The 22,943-nt window shown below is 40.3% G+C and overlaps 1 protein-coding gene across 1 annotated transcript in view; it reads right to left on the minus strand.

The window, feature by feature from the left end:
- Nucleotides 1-2,250: 2,250 nt before the first annotated feature.
- The window catches only part of REL (REL proto-oncogene, NF-kB subunit), a 46,705-nt gene continuing 26,012 nt past the window's right edge, over nt 2,251-22,943 (minus strand). Inside the window, exons 5-10 of the mRNA XM_002709695.5 lie at nt 12,221-12,361; nt 10,678-10,782; nt 10,357-10,569; nt 8,962-9,030; nt 8,768-8,833; nt 2,251-5,643 (exon numbers count right to left, since the gene is read on the minus strand). Coding sequence (XP_002709741.2) covers nt 4,865-5,643; nt 8,768-8,833; nt 8,962-9,030; nt 10,357-10,569; nt 10,678-10,782; nt 12,221-12,361 — 1,373 coding nt within the window. The 3' untranslated portion in view covers nt 2,251-4,864. The remainder of the gene's footprint in view (nt 5,644-8,767; nt 8,834-8,961; nt 9,031-10,356; nt 10,570-10,677; nt 10,783-12,220; nt 12,362-22,943) is intronic.

Consider the following 22,943-nt stretch of genomic DNA (forward strand, 5'->3'; position numbering starts at 1 on the left):
TTTGGTGCTACTATTGCAGTCTGAATCACCAATTCCCATTCTCTCTCAACATGGAAGATAGAATGAGTTGATCTGAAGCATCTGGTTAGAAGTGGACCGCCCAGCTGTTTCTGTGCACTCTTGACACAGACTCACAGTTAAATATTCCAAAGGCCAGTAGGTTCCAATGATAAAAATCAAATGCTGCTTTATAGTAGGTACGGGCTGGGAAGGGGTACAGAGAAAATTTCTAGAGTGCTGCAAATGTGGTTACATGGTATTTACATACATAAACACGCATCAAGCTATACACTAAAAATTCATCTACTTTATGCAATTTTTATGTCCCTCAAAAAGACAAAGATTGACATGTTTGAAAGGAAAAGCTGTGTCTCATTCACCTCAATCATTTTTGGCACCTCCCATGGTGCTCTGTATTTTGGACATTCAAAAAATCTGATGGGACTGATGACATGATCACTGGAGTGTCTGTTCAAGGAGAAGGTGCCATGTGCATGGAGGGAGATGCTGACAGTGGACAAAGTAACCAGGCAAGGGTATGAGATCATGCAACTTTTCAATCCTCAAGGGCTACAAAAGAGTTTTTAAAAGGGAGGCAAATAGGTCAAGAAAAGTATATTTTACAAGACTTAACTAATATTGGCATCTCTGCTTTTTCTCCTGGGTTAAGCATCTTTTTAAAAACTGCATCCTTGTCTGTATTTTAATAACCACACTTAGGTCAATTTCACCTTTCCTTCTCTAATAGTAGCTACCATTTACTCAGCACCAACTGTGCCAGGAAGGACTGCACCAGGTGGTAGAGTCCCAGAGATGAGTGATACCAACACTTAAATGTCAATAATTCATTGATGAATTCTATAACATGGGCATGTACTAAGCTGCACCCTGACTATGGAGGCAGGACCAACCATCACAGAGAAGCCCAATCTTAAATGATGAGTGTTCTAGCTGTAGAAGAGCAGACAGAGTGGATAACATTTATAAAGGTAAGGAAACAGAAAATTTTTTACTTTTTAAAAAAAGATTTATTTTATTTGAAAGGCTGGGGTGGGGGAGGGAGGGGGGAGAGGGAGAGAGGGAGGGGGAGAGAGAGAGAGAGAGAGAGAAATGTATCTTCCATCTTACAGGTCACTCCCCAAATGGCAGCAACAGCCAGAGCAAGACCAGGCCTCCCACACTGGTGGCAGGGGCCCAAGTACTTGGGCATCTTCCACTGCCTTCCCAGGCACATTAGCAGGGAGCTGGATTGGAAGTGCAGCAGCTGGGACACGAAGTGGCACCCATATGGGATGCTGGCAGCATGGATGGTGGCTTAACCCACTATGCCACAATGCCGATCCCAGGAAATGTTTTTTTCAAAGAATGCTAACCATGTAAAAAGGGTTAAGAGGATGAGTTAGTTAAAATATAGAGAAGATTCTTGTTTTGTAAAAAGAATGAGGGCCTTTACTAACAGTGGCAGAAATGAAGAGGGGACAAATAACAAGGATTTTTAGGAAGCAGACTCAAAAAGACTGGAATATGAAGGAGTGTGAAAGAATAAAACAAGATTTTGAGAATCCTATTAAGTATCTTAAATGGCAGGACAAATGGTAATGCTTAAGGAATGTAAAAATCCAAGAGGAAAAGCCAGTTTATCAGGACATCTAGGTACCATGAGAGAAAATTGAAGCAGTGGGCACTGATGAGATCACACAGGGGAAACAGTACCGAGTGAGAGCTGGGGTTGACCCTCCAGGAAAGAAAGCATCTTCTGAGAGGTCTATCCAAAGAAGGTGTGGCTGACAGGGGTAGACGGCTTTGGGCAGGTCAGGAAGGGAGAATTAAGACTGATAAAAAGATACCAGATTTCACAAGAGTGAGGGAAGCAGTGGATAATCTCTGGTCACCTTTCCCAGGATAGTCTAAGAAAACAGTAGAGAGCTAAAGACAGGGAGCAATAGGCTAAGGAATGACTGGGAAGGGAGGAAATGGAGGCTGAAAGATTCTAAAAGTCAGGATGTGAAGAGAAAGAGCATGAGGGTGGCAGGAAAATTTGTTCTTAGTTTTTCTGGGCTACAGAAGGAAGACATTTATCACATTTATACAAAGGAAGAATAATGATGTGAGGACACAGGAAACAAGATGGGAGAGAATGGAGGAAGGCTTCAGGGCACAAGTTGAGTTTAGAAAGGAAGGACACCTTTTGCTCAAACTAAAAGTGCAGTGTTGTAAAAACAGGTGAAAGTGGAAAAAACAAGTGTAAGATACAGAGCAAAATCATGCAGCCAAATTTATTTTAAATTATAAAATAAGTTCTGTGATTAGTAAATAGCACCTAAAAATGAAAGATCCATTGGAAATCCTTTAAACATGGATATTCCGGTAACTTAGCTTACAAAGGAAAAAGCTGCAAAACAAGTCAATACTTATTTACTTTAAAAAATACAATTAGCTATTCTAACAGTGTGGTTTTAAACTGATCAGTGCTAATTAATACAAAATTATAAAATTTTGTATTTAAAATAAACTTACCACCTATCAATCACCATCTGGAGATATCCTAAGCTCATATTTTTAACAGAAAAGAAATGGTGCCTTCAAGTTTTTCTTTTTCCCTAGTAATATCTATTAAAAGTATGTTATGTACTTAAGATTTTTAGAATTTATATGATGGAAAGATTTCCTTTTGAACTAATAATTGGAGAAACACTAACAGTATTTAGTGGTCTTTAATATTTTTCTTTTGTTTTCTAATTAGTATCTTGCTCTCCCTTCTTACTATCCAGTATCATTCAACTCAAAATTCTTATTTATATGGCATTCACACATACCCCATTTCAAACAAATTAACCAGTTTATGTAGATTTATAGTTTGGTTGGACATTGGAAATGACAAACTGTTTCTAGTTATGAATATGCTCAATCTTCAGGATAGGTTCTAGTTCTAAGACAAACCAGGTCTTTAATAAGTTAGTCACTAAACATGACAGTTTATTACAATTGAGATTGTTATTGCCCAAATTCTACCACCATTTTACCACTGTGATTGTTTTGCTTTCAAACAATTTGAATAATGGATTATCATTATCAATCCTGGACTTGAGTGTATATAATTCTAATATAAACTCAACATCATAATAGACAAGATGTAAAAAATCTTGAACACTGAATCAGTAAAGCTATTCTTTCTTTCAAAAATCAAAGTTCTAATAGGAATACTTTGAATGTTCAATAAATATTTGCCAAGTGCTTAATATGAGGCAGACACTGTTCAATGAACTGGAGGTTCAAGAATAAACAAAACACAAAGAAATTCCGCCCTCATGGAGCTTATATTCCAATAGAGGAAAACAAACAGTAACAAATCAATGCTTAGTAAAGTCAGATAATGATAAGTAAAATGGACCTATGTAAGGGCAGGGGGAGAGGTCAATGCTGATATATATGCAAAGACAACCTTAACCAGATAACAGAAAAGTGAGACCTGAAGAACGTAGGGGATGAGCTATTCATCCGGGAGAAGAGTATTCCAAGGCAGAGGAAATACCAAGAACAGAGACTCTGGGGCAGGAATATATTTTGTGCTTTTTAGGAGCAACACTGAGGTCAGAATGTCTGTAGCTGTACAGGGGTGAAAGGTGGTAGCTCCTGAGTCCAAGCCTGGTAATTTTAAGGATTATGAATTTTACTCAGAATATGCTGAAGAACCAGTGAATGGTTGGGGCAGACAAATGACATGACTGACCTGTATGTAAAACGATCACTTTGGCTACCATATGGGGAACAGGCTGTTGGGGTATAAGGATGTAGGGAGGGGTTTTGGAAGCTATAGTTTCAGTCCAGGCCAGAGATGACAGTGGCTTAGATTAGGGTGTTGTTAATAGTGGAAGTCCAAGAGGTGCTGTGTTTTGAAAACATCACGAAGGTAAGGCCTACTGGATTTTCTGGATTGGGAGATAAAAACAAAGAATCAAGGAAGACTCCAAGCCTGAGCGATGAGAGGCATGGCATTGCCATTTACTGAGTTGGGGAAGACTGAAGGCAAAGCAGGTTTGGGAGGGAAGTTTAAGAATTTAGGTTTGCATATCTTGAGTTTGAGTTTTTATTCTATTTCTAGATAGAGATGTCAAATAGGCAGTTTTGAGATCACAGGGAAAGAGATTCAAAGAAACTTCTTTCCTTAATATTATGGATATAAAACTAAAATCATAAGGAACTTTAAAGGTATGGATTTAAATAGTATAAAATGTAGAAAATCTCCCATACCTCAAAAGCTCACTTCAACTGCCTTCTGCCCAACTTAACATTTGAAGGAACTTTTGACATAAAAATCTACGAAATTCCAAGAAGCCACAGAAAACCCCTTAGGGGTCACCTTGGCCCAAGGGCCTCAAAAACAAGGAATTAATTTTTCCAATGACATAGCCATTACAGGTTTTACCTTAAATTTGCTTGACAGCAAATTATCAGTTAATTCATTTAACTAAGAATACATTAATACATTATAAAAAAATAAAAAGCACACTTGGAAAAACTGGAACCTTGCTTTAACATTCTCCTGTTTGTCCTGGGGCTATGTGGTATGACTCTAGAGACAAGAATTCACATCACACATGGTATCAAGCTGTATCATTAAATAGAAGAAACAGTAAAGCCCTTAAGTTTCTACTTCTGAATTTTCCTTTTATGGCAGTTTCCAGTTTTATATTCTTTGTACCCAAAGTTTTGCACTTCTTCCCTGAAAGACAAATTTTTGGACTATCATCCCTCAACAAATAAAACAAAACAAAAACCTAGTTCTGTATTATATTCTTAGACAGAAAATGTTGCATCTCTAAAGGTAGTATCAAAATAACTACAAACATTTAAACCTTGCAAATTATACTTGAAAAAACCCATACGCAAAGGAGTCATTCAGTTGCTCATTTTGCATAGTGCCAATACCTGAATACTGACTATTCTGAACAAAATTATGACTGTTTGGATTAGTACTGTTTGATGGTCCAGACTCATTTATCATATTGTTATCTGTACAGTTAAAGTCAGATCGCTCAAATGCCTCCGATTGTGAAACAAAAACAGAAGAATTAGAACTGGTGCCTGCTGACAAACTGGAGGAGGAGATCTGATGGAGCTCTCTCAAGTCTCTTGGGTCTAACAATGAATTACATGAAGGGTTTTCCAGATTCATGCTCAGAAGTCTTGGATTATCAGTTTCCCCTATGCCGTCACCAGTGGTCGTCATCATATTCACAGGACAGTTAGGCAGTATGTTGGCATCAGAAATACCATATAAGTCAGCTGATGATATGGGTGATGCTTCCATCGTGCTTATTTCATCAGTACTGTTATAAATGCAAGCATCAGAAGCACTTAAATCATTGCCAGGAGGTATTTCCAGGAATGGTGGGATACCTTGTGAATTAGAAGAAAGCATTCCTGTTGAAAAACTACTGAGTGGATTTGAATTGACTGAGCGTGAGGTGGAGTGGGCCATTGATGACCAGCTTGAGGAAGACTGAGGTACCATTGAGGATATGGCTGAAGCATGGTGTGAAAATCCACTGGAGATGGACACAGGTGAGGAATAGTAGGATTCTGCTTGACTGGAAACCCCTGTTTCTGTCCGAACTGCACCATGAGGAAAGAAGTTTGATTCTGTGGGAGGAAAATTACCAAATTAAAATTAACCAGATTATAAGAAGCAGAATTCCTAAGCTGAAGTTAAATAAATACACAAGTTAAAAAAATTACACCTCAAAGAGAGGAACTGGTAGACCCTAATACACACAAAAAGGATGGAATGGAAAAGCTCGTGGCCTCCTTTGGTGTATACTGTGTATTTGTGTTGAAATATTGCAAGAAATATTGCAATATTATTAAAATATTGCAAGTACAAGAATTGCATGTTAATAAAAATGTTTTAAAAATAAAATAATGTAGGTTATTAAAATAATAGGTTATGGTGTAGCAGGTAAAGTTGCCGCCAGCAATCCATATGGGCACCAGTGTGTGTCCCGGCAGTTCCACTCCCTGCTAACAGCCTGGAAAAAGCGGTAGATGATGTCCTAAGTGTTTGGGTCCTTGACACCGACATGGGAGACTTGGATAAGGCTCCTGGCTTTGGTCATCTGGGGAATGAACCAGCAGACTGAAGATATCTGTTTCTACCACTTTCAAATAATTAAATAAATCTTTTTTTTAAATAAATATTTTTTTCTTAAGATTTATTTATTTATTTATTCGAGAGGTAGAGTTACAGACAGAGAGAGAGAGACACAGAGAGAAAGGTCTTTCTTCTGCTGGTTACTCCCCAAATGGCCACCAACTGCAAGAGCTGGGCCGATCTGAAACCAGGAGCTTCTTCCGGATCTCCCATGTGGGTGCAGGGGCCTAAGCACTTGAGCCATCTTCTACCGCTTTCCCAGGCTAAAGCAGAGAGCTGGATTGGAAGAGGAGCAGTCAGGACATGAACCAGTGCGCATATGGGATGCTGGTGCCTTTACCTGATATGCCACAGCCCAGCCCCTAAATAAATCTTTAAAAAATAAATTTCAAAACAAAAGAAAATGAAATCAGAATATGATGGACTATCTTTAAAATGTTAAAAGAAAAAAAAAAACCCTGCCAATTCAGAATTCTGATAGGGGGAAAAAATCTTTCTAAAATGAAGGCAAAATAAATACATTTTGAGTGAAAAAAGAAAAATTCTAAGGAAACTGAAGGAACATTGCAAATATAAATTGTAAAAAGCAGTGGAATTATTACATAAATCCAAAACTGAATTCTGTAACATGTACTACTTTACAATTATATGAAAAGTGGTTTTGATAAGTTATTTTGGCATATGTAATTTCATTCCAGTTAAACATGAAAATCTAGCTTCTTTGATCCTGCATATATACTTTTGGAAAAGTGAATGATAAATATCAGAATTCTAATTAAAAGAAATACAAATGAACAAAATCATGTCATATTCTCCATTTTTTTTAATCAGAAAATGAAGGAATGGAGAAAACACTAGGAATGATGGAAAAATACACTTAATTTTATCAACATGTGACTCTAAGGTATCACAAAGTTCCCAATCCAAAAAATTAATTCTGTATTTACATATTATATAAATGCTATATATACTATACCAGCAAAAAGTGAGACTTTGGAGAATGTGCCTTGAGTATGTGAAGAGAAGAATGGACGTTTGTTGTAGTGGTTAAGACTCCATTTGAGGGGCCAGCACTGTGGTGCAGCAGATTAATGCCCTGGCCTGCAGTGCCTGCATCCCATATGGGCACTGGTAAGACCTGGCTGCTCTACTTCTGATCTAGCTCTCTGCTAATGTGCTCTCATAGCAGAGAGCTGGATGGGAAGTGGAGCAGCCAGGTCTCAAACAGGCCAGGGCATTAACCTGCTGCACCACAGCGCTGGCCCCTGATTCAGTTTTCTGCTAATGTGCACCCTGGGAGGTAGCAGATAATTGCTCAAGTAGTTGGGTCCCTACCACTCACTGAGAAAACCCAGATTAAATGCTTAGATTATGGCTTCGATTTGGCCCAGCCAAAGCTGTTGAAGGCATTTGGGGAGTAAATAAGTGGATAGGAGATCTCTGTCTTTTGAAGTAAGTAAAAATAGGTGAGCTAATTTTAAAAAAAATAATGTAATGGGGGAAAAAGACTACCAATTAATTTTTGGTTGTATTTTCTAAACCAGGGCTTGGCAAATTTTTTTCTGTAAGGGACCACATAGTATTTTAAGTTTTGTGGACTATATACACCCTCTATTAGGATTATTCCAACTCTGTTGCTGTACTGTAAAAAAGAGACTAGTTGGAAACAATATATAATGAAATGACTGTGGCTGTGTTCCAATCAAAATTTTTAAAAATAGATGACAGGGCCAGCACTGTTGTATACTGGGTAAAGCCACCACCTGCAGTACCAGCATCCCAAATGGATGCTGGTGTCCCAGCTGCTCCACTTCAGATCCAGCTCCCTGCTAATGTGCCTTGGAAAGCAGCAGAAGATGGCTTAAGTCCCTGGGCCCCTGCACCCACATGGAAGACCCGGAAGAAGCTTCTGGCTCCTTCAAATAACTCAATGAATGAATGAATAAATTAGTAAATATCAAACAAACAAAGGGTGATGGATGACACTGGCTTAAAAAAAAAAAAATCGGGGCTGATGCTGTGGTGAGTGGCCTAAGCATCCTCCTGCAAGGCTAGCATCCCATATGGGCACTGGTTCTAGTTCCAGCTGCTCTTCTTCTGATCCAGCTCTCTGCTATGGAAAGCAGTGGAAGATGGACTAACTGCTTGGGCCCTGGCACCTGCTTTGGAATCCTGGAAGAAGCTCCTGGCTCTTGGCTTTGGACCAGCTCAGCTCCAGCCATTGCAGCCAACTGGGGAGTGAACCAGCAGATGGAAGACCTTTCTCTCTCCCTCTCTCTCTCTGTAACTCTACCTCCCAAATAATAAATAAAATCTTTAAAAAAAATAAAAAATAAAAAAGATGACCAGCCAGATTTAAACCATTTCTTCCATGATACACTACAATTAATAATACCACCAAATAAATAAAATACAATTTCTTAGACAGTAAATCTGCAAAACATAATCTGTTTTCAGGGCAACTTTCAGGTACTGAGCTCAATTCATTCAATAATGAAAGCCTAAAAAAGTTTACAGGAGTGTTTAACAAAGAAGCAGTTACTCATTCCTAAAAATGGAATTCTTATATAAAATATTAGTCTGATGACAAGCAATATACTGTTGGGGATAAAATACCTTTTTTGATGAATCTTCCTTCTCCTGGTCCTCGGAAACCTGGTCTTGATCTCTCAGGAAAATTAACTGTTATGATAAAGTTTTCCCATTATTAAGTATAATTTGAAAAATAACATTATCAGTTAAAATTTGAAAAAAATGAAAAGCAAAATATATAACCTACATAAATATGAATCAATACAAAATACACTTACCGCAATCCTGCCACAGTTTGTGGAAAAGTAAAGTAGTTTTTTGTTTCTTTGATTTATTGCCGTAAGTATCTGATTAAAAAAGAAATGAAGAAAGCAGGTGAATCACCATGATTATGTTTCCTCTCCATTAATAAACAAACAGGCGTTTTATTTCAACAAGAATATGAAAATGCTTTAAATAAATGTACATAGTATGGACTTAGTAAGTATAAAAGTGTAAAGAATGTCCCAAACCAGTGGGAAAGAATATTTTATCGTGTAAAAATGTTTCAAATATTTATCTTGTTTGCTTCTAATACCTATAAGTTAACAACATCAACTAATAAAAAATGTTCTGATAAAAGAGCCAAAACAAAGACCAGTCTGAGTGGCAAGTTTCCCCTCTTTTAAAAGGATGCACAAGAGAAAAAAATAGAGCCTCAAAAATAAAACAGAAAATTTGATAAACAGCTCAAATACTCAAACAATTCCAGATTAATCAAACCTAAGAAACAGATGTAAAGCATGTAAAGGAAAAAAAAAATCAGAGCAGGTGTTTGGCAAAGTGTTAAGTTGCTGCTTGGGATGTCTGTATCCCTTATCAGAGTGTTTGGTTTGAGTCCTGGCTATTCCACTTCCAATCCAGGTTCCTGCTAATGTACACCATAGGAGGTAGCAGGTGATGGCCCAAGTAGTTGGGTTCAGGACCATCCATGTGGGAGACCAGAACTGAGCTCCAGGCCTCTGGCATTAGCCTGGTTGAGCCCTGGTTGTTGCAGGCATTTGAAGAGTGAAATAGCAGATGGAAGATCTTTCTCTCTGCCTTTCAAATAAAATGAGTATTTTTAAAAATAGAGGAATAGAAAAAAAATGAAAACTTTCAGGAAAAGAAACATACATTAATAACACGAGGTTTCAAAGAGTTCATGGAAAGGGGGCAGGTGTTTAGCCTAGCAGTTAAAGATGCTCGCATCCCACGTTGGAGTGCCTGGGTTTGATCGGTTTCCTGGCTCTAGCTCCTGACTCCTAGTTGTTAATACAGACACTGGGAGGCAGAAATGGGGGCTCACATAATTGGGTCCCTTCCCATGTGGGAGACCCAGATTGAGTTCCTGGTTCGGCCTAGACCCCAGCCCTGCCCCAACCATTCTGAGCATCTGAAGAGTGAACCAGCAGTTGGGAGCTTTCTTTCATTCAAATAAATTAAGAAATGTTTTAAAGATTGTTTTGAGAGGCAGAGTTATAGACAGAGAGAGGGAGAGGCAGAAAGAAAGGTCTTCCATCCGCTGGCATACTCCCCAAATGGCTGCAATGGCCGGAGCCAGGCCCATCCAAAAGCCAGGAGCCAGGAGCTTCTTCCAGGTCTCCCACGTGGGTGCAGGGGCCCAAGGATTATGGGCCACCAAAATGTCATACCTTTTTCATCTGGCAGATATCTAAAATCCATAGATTCACTAACTTCCTGGTCAGAAGGTCTCCGAAGCTGCATTTTTACCGTTACTGGTTCTGTGATAGCTTTGCAATATGGTGGAGTTTTGAAAACAATGGCTACTTGACGGTGTACATCAGCTTGTGAAAAGATGCCTTTTGCTTCCCAATCATTCAATACAAAACGAACTTCTATGTCATCTAGTAAATAAGAAACCAAAGAAATAACAAAGGGAAAACAAAATAAAATCCATCTATTAATCTAAAAACATTCTGAATTTAATGAACCAAAATACAAAAATGAAGTACCTTTTTGAACTTTGTCACAAAGTAGAAATATTTCATCTCCTCCTCTTACACTTCCGCAGTTCTTGTTTACACGACAAATCCTTAATTCTGCAGTATTTGGAGCACCTACAAAGAAACAATTTTTAAAATACGAGTTTCTACCTTGGTAAAATATTTCTTTTTGAAGGGGAGGACTTGAGGAAAACTATTTAAAGAATGTTTCAGCATACAAATAAAAGATACTAAACACATTAATCATCCACATCTGTCCCTTTCTTTTCTAACTGCTTCACCTAACTTGGTTTAGAGCTTTATGATGTTATTTCTAGGAAATGATAAGTACTCCTTGCTGCTAAATCCTGATTCTTCTAATGCATCCTACATACTGAAGCCAGATTCATCTTAAATCATGACCATATCCCTAAGACAATATGATTTTCATGCTTTTTATTATCTGGCCAACATGATTTTATTAATTTTCCCTGGCATTCATGGTTCTGTCTTTATAGCCCTATGTCCCATTATCTTTTTAAACGCGAAACAGGTGAAGGTACACACAATGAGTACATGTACAGGGATGAAATACTTTGTAGAGCAGCTTTACAATGATAAATATATCTACCTTTTGATCTAGCATTTCCAAGAACTCTACTTCTAGAAATGTATGCTAGAGATGGGGCTGGCGCTGTGGTACAGCGGGTTAATGCCTTGGCCTGAAGCGCCGGCATCCCATATGGATGCCAGTTTGAGACCCGGCTGCTCCACTTCTAATCTAGCTCTCTGCTTTGGCCTGGGAAAGCAGTAGAGGACGGCCCAAGTCCTTGGGCCCCGGCACCCACGTGGGGGACCTGGAGGAGGCTCCTGGCTCCTGGCTCTGGATGGGCGCAGCTCTGGCCGATGCGGCCGGTTGGAGAGTGAACCAGTGGATGGAAGACCTCTCTCACTTTCTCACTCTCTCTCTCTCTCTCCCTCTCTCTCTCTCTCTCTCTCTCTCTCTCTGCCTCTCCTCTCTCTGTGTAACTCTGACTTTCAAATAAATAAACCTTAAAAAAAAAAAAAAGAAATGTATGCTAGAGAAATACCTCCATAACATAAGCACCTACAAGGATACTGATCACAATACAATTTTTAAGCCAAAAATGAAAACTAAAAGTTGCATAACAAGGTAACAATTTAATAAAATTATGACATAGCCATATAATGAAATAAGCAGCTATGAAAATACTAAGCTGACTGGAAGGAAAAGAGGCTCATGATACATCATTGAGCAAAGTGTTTAATAAAAATTGGCTATGATTTTTTTAAAGTTGCCAAAATTACACTGTGTGGATACTGCTGCTAACACATCTGTATACACAGAAAGAAGAAACTGGTAAAGTATGCACCTGAGGATAGTGATTATCTTTGGAGGACAGGTTATAGGAAATTTATTCTGTTAGGTATTTCGGCAGTATTTGGATTTTTCCTACAATGAACATATTCTTTTTCCAATGACCAAAATACTTAGTTAAGCTACTTAAAAAAATAAGCTAAGACTACATATGCAAGAAAATAAAGTACTTACGATTATCATAAATTGGGTTAGATACAACAGGAGGGAGAGCAGTTGTCAAATTACCATGTTCATCAGGGAGGAAAACTTGGAAACACAGTCTCACCACATTGAGGTCACAATCTTCAATATCAAGCAGCTGTTGTTCAGGGACTAAATAATAGATTTCTTTTTAGGAATACAGAATAATGACATAGAACTGAAATCCTGCTAGGCCCTCCTCCCTGCCCACCGTACCCAATAACACTGGGTAGCATCCAAATTTGTATACTAACAAAACCGAATGGTACAGAATCTTAAGATTGCCTTTAGGGCCCGGCGCCGTGGCTCACTTGGTTAATCCTCCCCCTGCGGCACCGGCATCCCATATGGGCTCCGGGTTCTAGTCCCGATTGCTCCTCTTCCAGTCCAGCTCTCTGCTGTGGCCTGGGAAGGCAATGGAGGATGGTCCAAGTGCTTGTGCTCCTGCACCCGTACAGAGACCAGGAAGAAGCACCTGGCTCCTGGCTTCAGATCGGTGCAGCGCTGGCTGCAGCAGCCATTTGGGGGGTGAACCAGCGGAAGGAAGACCTTTCTCTCTCTCTCTCTCTCTCTCTCTCTCTCTGTCTATATCTCTACCTGTCAAATTGCCTTTTATCATTGTCATTAAATAGTCACTATCTAACAGTATTTGATAAATTAAAGCCATGTTCAGGAAGTAACTGCCCCAATCATCCGGGATTTAGGGGAAAAAATCCCAACTTGACAACAAATCAAATTTTTAAAAATTCATTGTAAGATGTACACTAGAGAATAGGCATTCATTCATTCAAATCCACATTTGGTCCAGTCGTTGTGTTAATTACTCTGTAAATTACCTCCTAAATTGGTACAAGAATTATTATCATCCCCATTTTACAGATGGGGAACTGATTTTTTAAGAGATGAAACTGACTTGTTCCAAGTTTCACAGCTTAGAAATGGTAAGGTGGGAATTCAAATTCAGGTCACCAAATCCAGAGCCCTATGCTTTTAAAAACTGAACTATATTTAGAAAAATTTATGTATGTTTTACATAAAAATGACATGCAACAGAATAGCTGCTGAAGTTAAAACATATTTTAGATATGAAAAAATAAGATGATATTATATAATGTAAGGCCGTTAGTTTCCATAAAAAGTTTATGTGCCAATTAGAAGATATAGCAGGAATCTTTGCAGTTCTAAAAAAATATAAAAACCCATTATAAACCTGTTACTGTGGCGCAACAGGTTAACACCCTGGCCTGATGCACCGGCATCCCCTTTGGGTGCTGGTTCTAGTCCCAGCTGCTCCCCTTCCGATGCAGCTCTGTGCTACGGCCTGGGAAAGCAATACAAGATGGCACAAGTCCTTGGGACCCTGCACCTGTGTGGGAGACCTGGAAGAAGCTCCTGGCTCCTGACTTCAGATCAGCACAGATCTGGCCATTATGGCCATCTGGGGATGGAAGACCTCTTTCTCTCTCCCTCTCCTCTGTGTAACTGACTTTCAAATAAATAAATCAATCTTCAAAAAAAAAAAAAAAAGCCCATTATAAACTATGGTACAATATAGTTTGTTCAATTGATAATTGAAATGAAACACAATTCCCAAAGAAAATATTACTACTTTTTCGAAGATTGCCACAAGCTATAGCAATGGCATGTAAGAAGCAGGAAACACACACAATTAAATTACATAAAAATTGTTTTGCAAAACACTAAAATTTGAAATTACTAAACATAGTTAAAACCCAAATTCTTAGTCTGAGTTGGTAACTACTAAAAGTGAGAGTATCTGCACTCATTTTATTTCATGATATTCACAGTCTATCAGAACATTTAAATTTATCCCAGAATCAGCATTCTTAAGCTTAACATTTCAAAGAAGATACAAAAGAATATTTTGTGCAACTGAAAGTCAAAAATATTTTAACACCTGTATCAGAGGAGGAGTCTAATGACCATTATGTAGCCAGTGAAGAGGTTTACCTCTTCAAAATCAGTTTTTACAATATTATAAATTTATTTTTAAAGCTTTTATTTAATGAATGCATATTTCACAGGTACAACTATATATAGGAATATAGTGGTTCCTTCCTCCATACCCGTCCTCCCACCCCTACTCCCATCCCACCCCCTACTCTCTCTCCCATTCCATTCTTCATTATAGTTCATTTTTAGTTTAACTTTATATACGGAGGACCAACTCTACCAACTCTATGCTAAGTAAAGATTTCAACAGTTTGCACCCACACACAACATATAAAGTACAGTTTGAGAACAAGTTTTGCGGTTAATTCTCATAGTATAACTCATTGAAGACAGAGGTCCTACAGGGGGAGTAAGTATATAGTGACTCTGCTGTTCTTTTAACAATTAACACTTTTTTTTTTTTTTTGACAGGCAGAGTGGATAGTGAGAGAGAGAGAGAGAGAGAGAGAAAGGTCTTCCTTTTGCCGTTGGTTCACCCTCCAATGGCCGCCGCGGCCGGTGCACTGCGGCCAGCATATCGCGCTGATCCGAAGCCAGGAGCCAGGTGCTTTTCCTGGTCTCCCATGGGGTGCAGGGCCCAAGCACTTGGGCCATCCTCCACTGCACTCCCTGGCCACAGCAGAGAGCTGGCCTGGAAGAGGGGCAACCGGGACAGAATCTGGCGCCCTGACCGGGACTAGAACCCGGTGTGCCAGCGCCGCAAAGCAAAGGATTAGCCTATTGAGCCACAGCGCCGGCCAACAATTAACACTCTTATTTATGACTTCAGTGATCACCCAGGGCTCTTGGCATAAGCTGTCAAGGTTATGGAAACCTTTTATGACCACAGAATCCATCAGTATTTGGACAAGGCCATAAGCAAAGTGGAAGTTCTCTCTTCCCTTCAGAGAAAGGTACATCCTTCTTTGATGGTCCATTCTTTCCACTGGTGTCTCACTCACAGAGATCCTTTTGCCACAGTATCTTGGCTTTCCATGCCTGGAATGCTCTCACAGGCCTTTCAACCAGACCAGGAAGCCTTAAGGGTTGATTCTGAGGTCAGAGTGCTTACAGTATTATAAATTTAGAGTTTAAGATTACTAGTGTCTCTCAATCAGATTACTTAATAATCAACTCACCAAAAAATAAATTAGCAGCTAGGTGTTCCTGACAAGTTTAAAAACAAACCTCAAGGCCGGTGCTGCGGCTCACTAGGCTAATCCTCCACCTTGCAGCGCCGGCACACCGGGTTCTAGGCCCGGTTGGGGCACCGGATTCTGTCCCAGTTGCCCCTCTTCCAGGCCAGCTCTCTGCTGTGGCCAGGGAAGGCAGTGGAGGATGACCCAAGTGCTTGGGCCCTGCACCCCACGGGAGACCAGGATAAGTACCTGGCTCCTGGCTTCGGATCAGCGCGGTGCGCCGGCTGCAGCGCGCCAGCTGCGGCGGCCATTGGAGGGTGAACCAACGGCAAAAGGAAGACCTTTCTCTCTCTCTCTCACTGTCCACTCTGCCTGTCAAAAAAAAAAAAAAAAAAAAAAACTCATACTGAATGTATAAACAAACTGTTGTATAGCCATATGATGGAAAAATACCCAGAAATAAAAAGTAACAAAATAAAGAAATATCCTACAACATGGATATATCTCAAAAACATGTTGCTGAGTAAAAGGAACCAGAAACAAAAGAATATATACTGTTTGCTTCTATTCATATGAAATTCTTGAAAAGATTTATCTATGGTAACAGAGCAGATCAGTAATCAGGGAAGAAGTGGGGAAGGAATTCACTGAGAAGGGGACCAAGGAAAATTTAGGAGGTAATGGAAATGTTCCACATCTTGATTGTGGTGGTGGCACGTGTTTGGGCATATTTTATTACATCTCAATAAAAGCTCAAATAAAAATATGTTAAAATGGCATATAAAACTGGTTAACAACCAAAGTTTGGAAACATTTAGTCACAATGGTTCCATCAAAGGAAAGAAATTCTATCTACTTTTCAAAAAATCACTTTTTATGAGATTTTAACTTTGGACTTTCTCAACACATGGAAATACAAATAGTTACTACTGCATTAAAATTAATTTCATCTTTGCACAATATGGTTAAAAACCATTAACTGGCAGGAATCATGACTGATACCTGTTTTTAACCTATGCAGAATTCAGTCTAAGGCTGAAGTCTAAGCTCCAAACTTTTCTACAAAATCTAACCTACCTACTTTACTTTCTCCTCCCCACCCACCCACCCCTCCCCCCCTTTTTTTTTTGACAGGCAGAGTGGATAGTGAGAGAGAGAGACAGAGAGAAAGGTCTTCCTTTTGCCGTTGGTTCACCCTCCAATGGCCGCCGCAGCTGGCGCACCGCGCTGATCCGAAGGCAGGAGCCAGATGCTTCTCCTGGTCTCCCATGGGGTGCAGGGCCCAAGCACTTGGGCCATCCTCCACTGCACTCCCTGGCCACAGCAGAGAGCTGGCCTGGAAGAGGGGCAACCGGGACAGAATCTGGTGCCCCGACCAGGGACTAGAACCCGGTGTGCCGGCGCCACTAGGTGGAGGATTAGCCTATTGAGCCGCGGCCCCGGCCCCTCCTTCCCTCTTTCTAACTGACTTTCAAATAAATGGATAATTCTTTAAAAGAAAAAAAAAGAGGTGGGAGCAGTGCTGTTTCATAGGAAGTTAAGCTATCACCTGCAGTGCCAGCATCCCATATGTGTGCTGGTTCGAGTTCCAGCTGCTCCACTTCCAACCCAGCTCCCTGCTAATGTGCCTGGGAAAGCAGCAGAGGAAGGGTCCAAGTGCTTGGGCCCCTGCCACCCACAAGGGAGACTCAGATGAAGCTCCTGGCTCCTGGCTTTGGTCTGGCCCAGCCCTGGCTGTTGCATCCATTTGGGGAGTGACCCAGCGAATGGAAGATCACTCTAACACTGTCTATCAAATAAATGGATAAATCTTTTATTTAATTAATTTATTTGAAAGGTAGAGTTACAGAGAGGCAGAGGCAGAGAGCACCACATCCCAAATGGCCAAAACAGCAGGTACTGAGCCGATCCAAAGCCAGGAGCTTCTTCTTGTTCTCCCACATGGGTGCAGGGGCCCAAGCACTTGGGCCATCTTTCACCACTTTCCCAAGCCATAGCAGAGAGCTGGATCAGAAGTGGAACATCTGGGACTCAAACCAGCACTCATGGGATGCCGGCACCACAGGCAGCAGCTTTACCCACTATGCCACAGCGCCAGTCCCTAAACCTAACCCTATTCTCTGAAACAGAACAAGTATGTATCTTCCCTCTCTAAATCAGTGCTGCACTTGACCTACACCTCTATTACACACTTAAAAGTTTTTATCTTGTGCGATAATCACTTATGCTGCGACTTCTACCCTATGAAGTCAAAATGGGTAATGGATCTTTGTATTATCACTAGGTGTGGAGCACAGTATTATATACTTTCTCTATCAGTGACTAAAGAACTAGGGAAAGGTGTGTTGAACAATCATTTAGATATCTTATAGACTGCTGAAGAAAACTGTAAAGTTAACAAAAGAAGGTTGTTTTGAGCAATGGCAGATACACAGATAACTGAGACCAAAATAAGGTAGATGAACAGGCAACAAATTTGTAGGTGTCAGTGAGCTAACAAGGTCATGAAGAATCATGCAACCAAGATATACAAGAAGAAAAATTGATAGTTCAGAGTAAGAGGTCACTTTTATCAAGGTGTCATCTGCCAATCTTATAAGAGGTGGTTAAAAAGTGGCAGACATAAGGGCCAACACTGTGGCATAGCGGGTAAAGCCGCTGCCTGCATTGCTGGCATCCATATGGGCACTGGTCGGAGTCCCGGCTGCTCCACTTCCCATCCAGCTCTCTGCTATGGCCTGGGAAAGCAGTAGAGGATAGGCCCCTGCACCCACGTGGGAGACCTGGAAGAAGCTCCTGGCTCCTGGCTTCAGATTGGCACAGCTCTAGCTGTTGCAGCCAATTGAGGAGTGAACCAGCAGATTGAAGACACACTCTTTCTGTAACTCAAATAAATAAATCTTTAAAAAAAAAAAACAGTGGTAGAGAGAGACTCCCAATAAACAATAGGGAAAAAATAAGGGAGTTCAGGGCCTGCCAAGGATGTAGGTTCTGCTAAGTGTCCAATGTTTGAGGGCATTTAAGATTTGGAGGAACTATACCATGGGAGTAAGGGTGAAGTGGCACTGTATCAGACCTCATGGAGACAAAAGCCCAGCTTTAAATAACCTAATCATTCACTGGTTTCAGGTTATCTGGAGTTGACAGTGTACCCAGTTGTCTGCCAGAACATCTGCAGAGATGTCATCATCCTAGGCATTTACAGTTTTCCTCTATAAAAATGACTGGTACTCCATTTTAAATAACTATGTAGGCCGGCGCCGCGGCTCACTAGGCTAATCCTCCGCCTTGCGGCGCCGGCACACCGGGTTCTAGTCCCGGTTGGGGCGCCGGATTCTGTCCCGGTTGCCCCTCTTCCAGGCCAGCTCTCTGCTGTGGCCAGGGAGTGCAGAGGAGGATGGCCCAGGTGCTTGGGCCCTGCACCCCATGGGAGACCAGGAAAAGCACCTGGCTCCTGGCTCCTGCCATCGGATCAGTGCGGTGTGCCGGCCACAGCGCGCCGGCCGCGGCGGCCATTGGAGGGTGAACCAACGGCAAAGGAAGACCTTTCTCTCTGTCTCTCTCCCTCACTGTCCACTCTGCCTGTCAAAAAATAAAAAAAAAAATAATAAAAATAAATAACTATGTATATGAGGAGAAAAAATAAGATGGTATTTGGTCTGGTATGTACCATGCTGGTTAAGATGTCCACAACCATTTTTTTTTTTTTTTTTTTTTTTGACAGGCAGAGTTAGAGAGAAAGGTCTTCCTTTTCCTTTTCCTTTTCCTTTGGCTCACCCTCTAAATGGCCGCCGGCGCGTTGCACAGATCCAAAGCCAGGAGCCAGGTGCTTCCTCCTGGTCTCCCATGCGGGTGCAGGGCCCAAGCACTTGGGCCATCCTCCACTGCCTTCCCAGGCCACAGCAGAGAGCTGGACTGGAAGAGGAGCAACCAGGACAGAATCCGGTGCCCCAACCGGGACTAGAACCCGGGGTGCCAGCGCCACAGGCAGAGGATTAGCCAAGTGAGCCGCAGCACCGGCCAAGATACCCACATCCAATATTAATAGTGCTTGGGTTCCATTCCTGGCTCCAGTTCCTGATTCTAGCTTCCCTCCAGTGCAGACCCTGGGAGGCAGCAGGTGATGGCTCAAGCAGTTGGGTCCCTGCCACACATGTAGGAGACCTAGACTGCATTCCTGGCTCTGTCCTGGCCATTGTGGGCACTTTGTGGGTGAACCAGTGCATGGGAGCAGTCTCTCTGCCTTCCAAATAAATAAAAATAAAAAACAACAAGAAGAAAACAAGGTGACAATTTGATGAACCAGTCAATGGGGGAAGTGCTCCCCTACCCGCCTCTCAAAGAAAATATGAGGCAACTGTTGTTCTCTTTCCTTTTCATGTTTAGTCCATCTTTAGAAATATGTATCACCCTTAGCCCTAAAATCAATGTCTATAACAAGAATTTCATTTTAAATCAAAAGATGTTGTGCTATATATTTTTGGGAAGTAGTTATTCAAATTTTAAGGTAAGTTAAAACATTTACTAACTATATAGGTATGACATTTGTAAAATTCTAATACTGTTAAATCTACTGAAATAAAAATAAGGGGTACATATTAAGTTGCTCATCAACAGTCAGGGTGAGGGCTGATCAAGTCACCGTTTCTCATAGTGTTCATTTCACTTTAACAGGTTTCCTTTTTGGTGCTCAGTTAGTTGTCACCTATCAGGGAGAACAAGTGGTATTTGTCCCTTTGGGATTGGCTTATTTCACTCAGCATAATGTTTTCCAAATTCCTAACAGGGATCACTTTTCAGTTAAAATTTAAACACCTAGGAATAATTGTATGTTAATTACAGAGTTCAACCAATGGTACTAAAGCAAAAAAAAAATACTAAAATGGATAAAGTATTACATTGTACATCAACCGTCAGGACAAGAGCTGATCAAGTCACTGTTTCTCATAGTGTCCATTTCACTTCAACAAGTTTCCCCTTTGGTGCTCAGTTAGTTGTCCCTCTTAGTATTTTTGTTTGTTTGTTTGTTCTACTTAATACTTTTGGTTGAATACTGTAATCAATACACAATTATTCTTAAGTGCTGAAACTTAACTGAAAAGTGATCGCCGTTAAATATAAGATTTGGAATAAGAGAGGGAAGAGATGTGCAATTCGGGACATGCTCAAGCTGACTTACCTCAAACGGTAGAGTTAGAAACATACCAGGGGATTCCAATTCAATCCCATCAAGGTGGCATGTACCAATGCCATCTCACCAGTCCCAGTGATCAATTTCTGTTCACAATTGATCATAATGATAGAACTAAGAACCAAAGGGATCACATAAACAAGAATAGTGTCTGCAAATACTAGCTGATAGAATCAAAAAGGGAGAGAACGATCCAACATGGGAAGTGAGATACGCAGCAGACCCATAGAATGGCAGATGTCCTAAACAGCACTCTGGCCTCAGAATCAGCCCTTAAGGCATGTAGATCCGGCTGAAAAGCCCATGAGAGTATTTCAGGCATGGAAAGCCAAGACACTCTGGGGGAAAAAAAAAAAAAAAAACCTAAATGAAAGATCTCTGCGAGTGAGATCCCAGTGGAAAGAACAGGTCATCAAAGAAGGAGGTACCTTTCTCTGAAGGGAGGAGAGAACTTCCACTTTGACCATGGCCTTGTCTAAATATGATCAGAGTCAGTGAACTCAGGGGGCTTCCATAGCCTTGGCAGCTCATGACAAGAGCCTAGGGTGATTACTGATGCCATAAACAAGAGTGTCAATTTGTTAAGTCAACAACAGGAGCCACTGTGCACTTACTCCTCATGGAGGATCTCTGTCCTTAGTGTGCTGTACATTGAGATTTAATGCTATAACTAGTACTTAAACAGTATTTTTCACTTTATGTTTCTGTGTGGGAGCAAACTGTTGAAATCTTTACTTAATGTATGCCTAACTGATCTTCTGTATATAAAGAGAATCGAAAATGAATCTTGATGTGAATGGAAGGGGAGAGGGAGTGGGAAAGGGGAGGGTTGCGGGTGGGAGGGACGTTATGGGGGGGAAGCCATTGTAATCCATAAGCTGTACTTTGGAAATTTATATTCATTAAATAAAAGTTAAAAAAAAAAAGAAAAAAAATAAGGGGTACAAATGCATAGTACATAGAGTGACAATTTCAAGAACTGATTCATGAAGAAAAATAAAGTTACAATCCACTCAAGTTTCTGTCACTTAAAATATATAAATTATCCTATATATTAGTAATAAAAGCTAATATGTGCCAAGCAAAAGGTAAATCGTCTAATATATCATTTATATACTCATTCTTTCAACATTTACTGACCATCTACTAAGTGCTACACATTGAAACAAGTGTTAGGTACAGATATGAAAAACCAGCACCTTACATTAGTGAGATTACTGTCTAGAGGAGGAAAGTACAAAGCTGAAATTATATAATACATTATGAGAAGTGTTATAACAGGAGTTTGTTCAAGGAATACTGAGGGTAAAAAAGCACCCAAGTTCTGCTTAGGGTAACCAAAAAAGGCTTGAAAATTTTGGACTGCAATGAAGTACACACATTTTTTCTTGAAGTTTTTTAAGCTAATTTAAGTTTCACATTGTGAGGAAAAGTTCTTATTTTCTTGTATTAAACCAGGCTTCAGAGACAGTTATCTATGTTAGAGACTACCTGTCTTATTAAACAGTATTCTGTTGCTTACTATTCTCCCAAGCTCAAACGCAAAACAGTCTTTTACTTTCATAACCAGTCAATAAAAATAGGAAAATGTCTAATAAAATGGAATTGGAGATTCTTTATTATAAATTTTATTGCACAAAACTTAAATTATTTCAGTAACCTTTTGATTTTAATCAGTGCATAACTCCTATTATTAATTAAATATAAAGCTAGAAAATTATATGTAATTTTAGTATTTTGCAGTGAAAATTTGTTTTTGAAGTAAAAATCCTTTATAAAGTCTGTCACTCTCCTAGCTGAATGGCCACTGTTAAAATCAGATACTGGAACTCTTAATTAAATTTCTCACCCAATTCAGACTTTGGCACATATTAGACAATCTGAACAATATTTTACATAAAGTTTCAAGTTTGACATTACTAGACTGCATTATATCACCATTTTGAAAAGACAGTTTCAAGAAAGATAAGCAATGTCCTTAAATATACTAGATGACATAGGGTACAATGTATAGTTTCCATGCAAAATAAAATTACATTTTCACACAGTGTTTGATCTTTAGAGAACAGACAATAACGACCAGACAGCAATAGTCTATGTGCCAGAATTTGTGTATTCTTTTCTGCTAAATACTTTTTATTGGCCAGCACTGCGGCTCACTAGGCTAATTCTCCGCCTGCAGTGCCTGCACACCAGGTTCTAGTCCCGGTTGGGGCGCCGGTTCTGTCCTGGTTGCTCCTCTTCCAGTCCAGCTCTCTGCTGTGGCCAGGGAGTGCAATGGAGGATGGCCCAAGTGATTGGGCCCTGCACCCGCATGGGAGACCAGGAGAAGAACCTGGCTCCTGGCTTCAGATTGGTGCAGCGCTGGCTGCAGCAGCCATTTTGGGGGTGAGCAAACAGAAAAGGAAGACCTTTCTCTGTCTCTCTCTCT

The sequence above is a fragment of the Oryctolagus cuniculus genome, chromosome 2 (assembly GCF_964237555.1).
Source record: "Oryctolagus cuniculus chromosome 2, mOryCun1.1, whole genome shotgun sequence".
In the NCBI taxonomy this organism is placed as follows: domain Eukaryota; kingdom Metazoa; phylum Chordata; class Mammalia; order Lagomorpha; family Leporidae; genus Oryctolagus; species Oryctolagus cuniculus.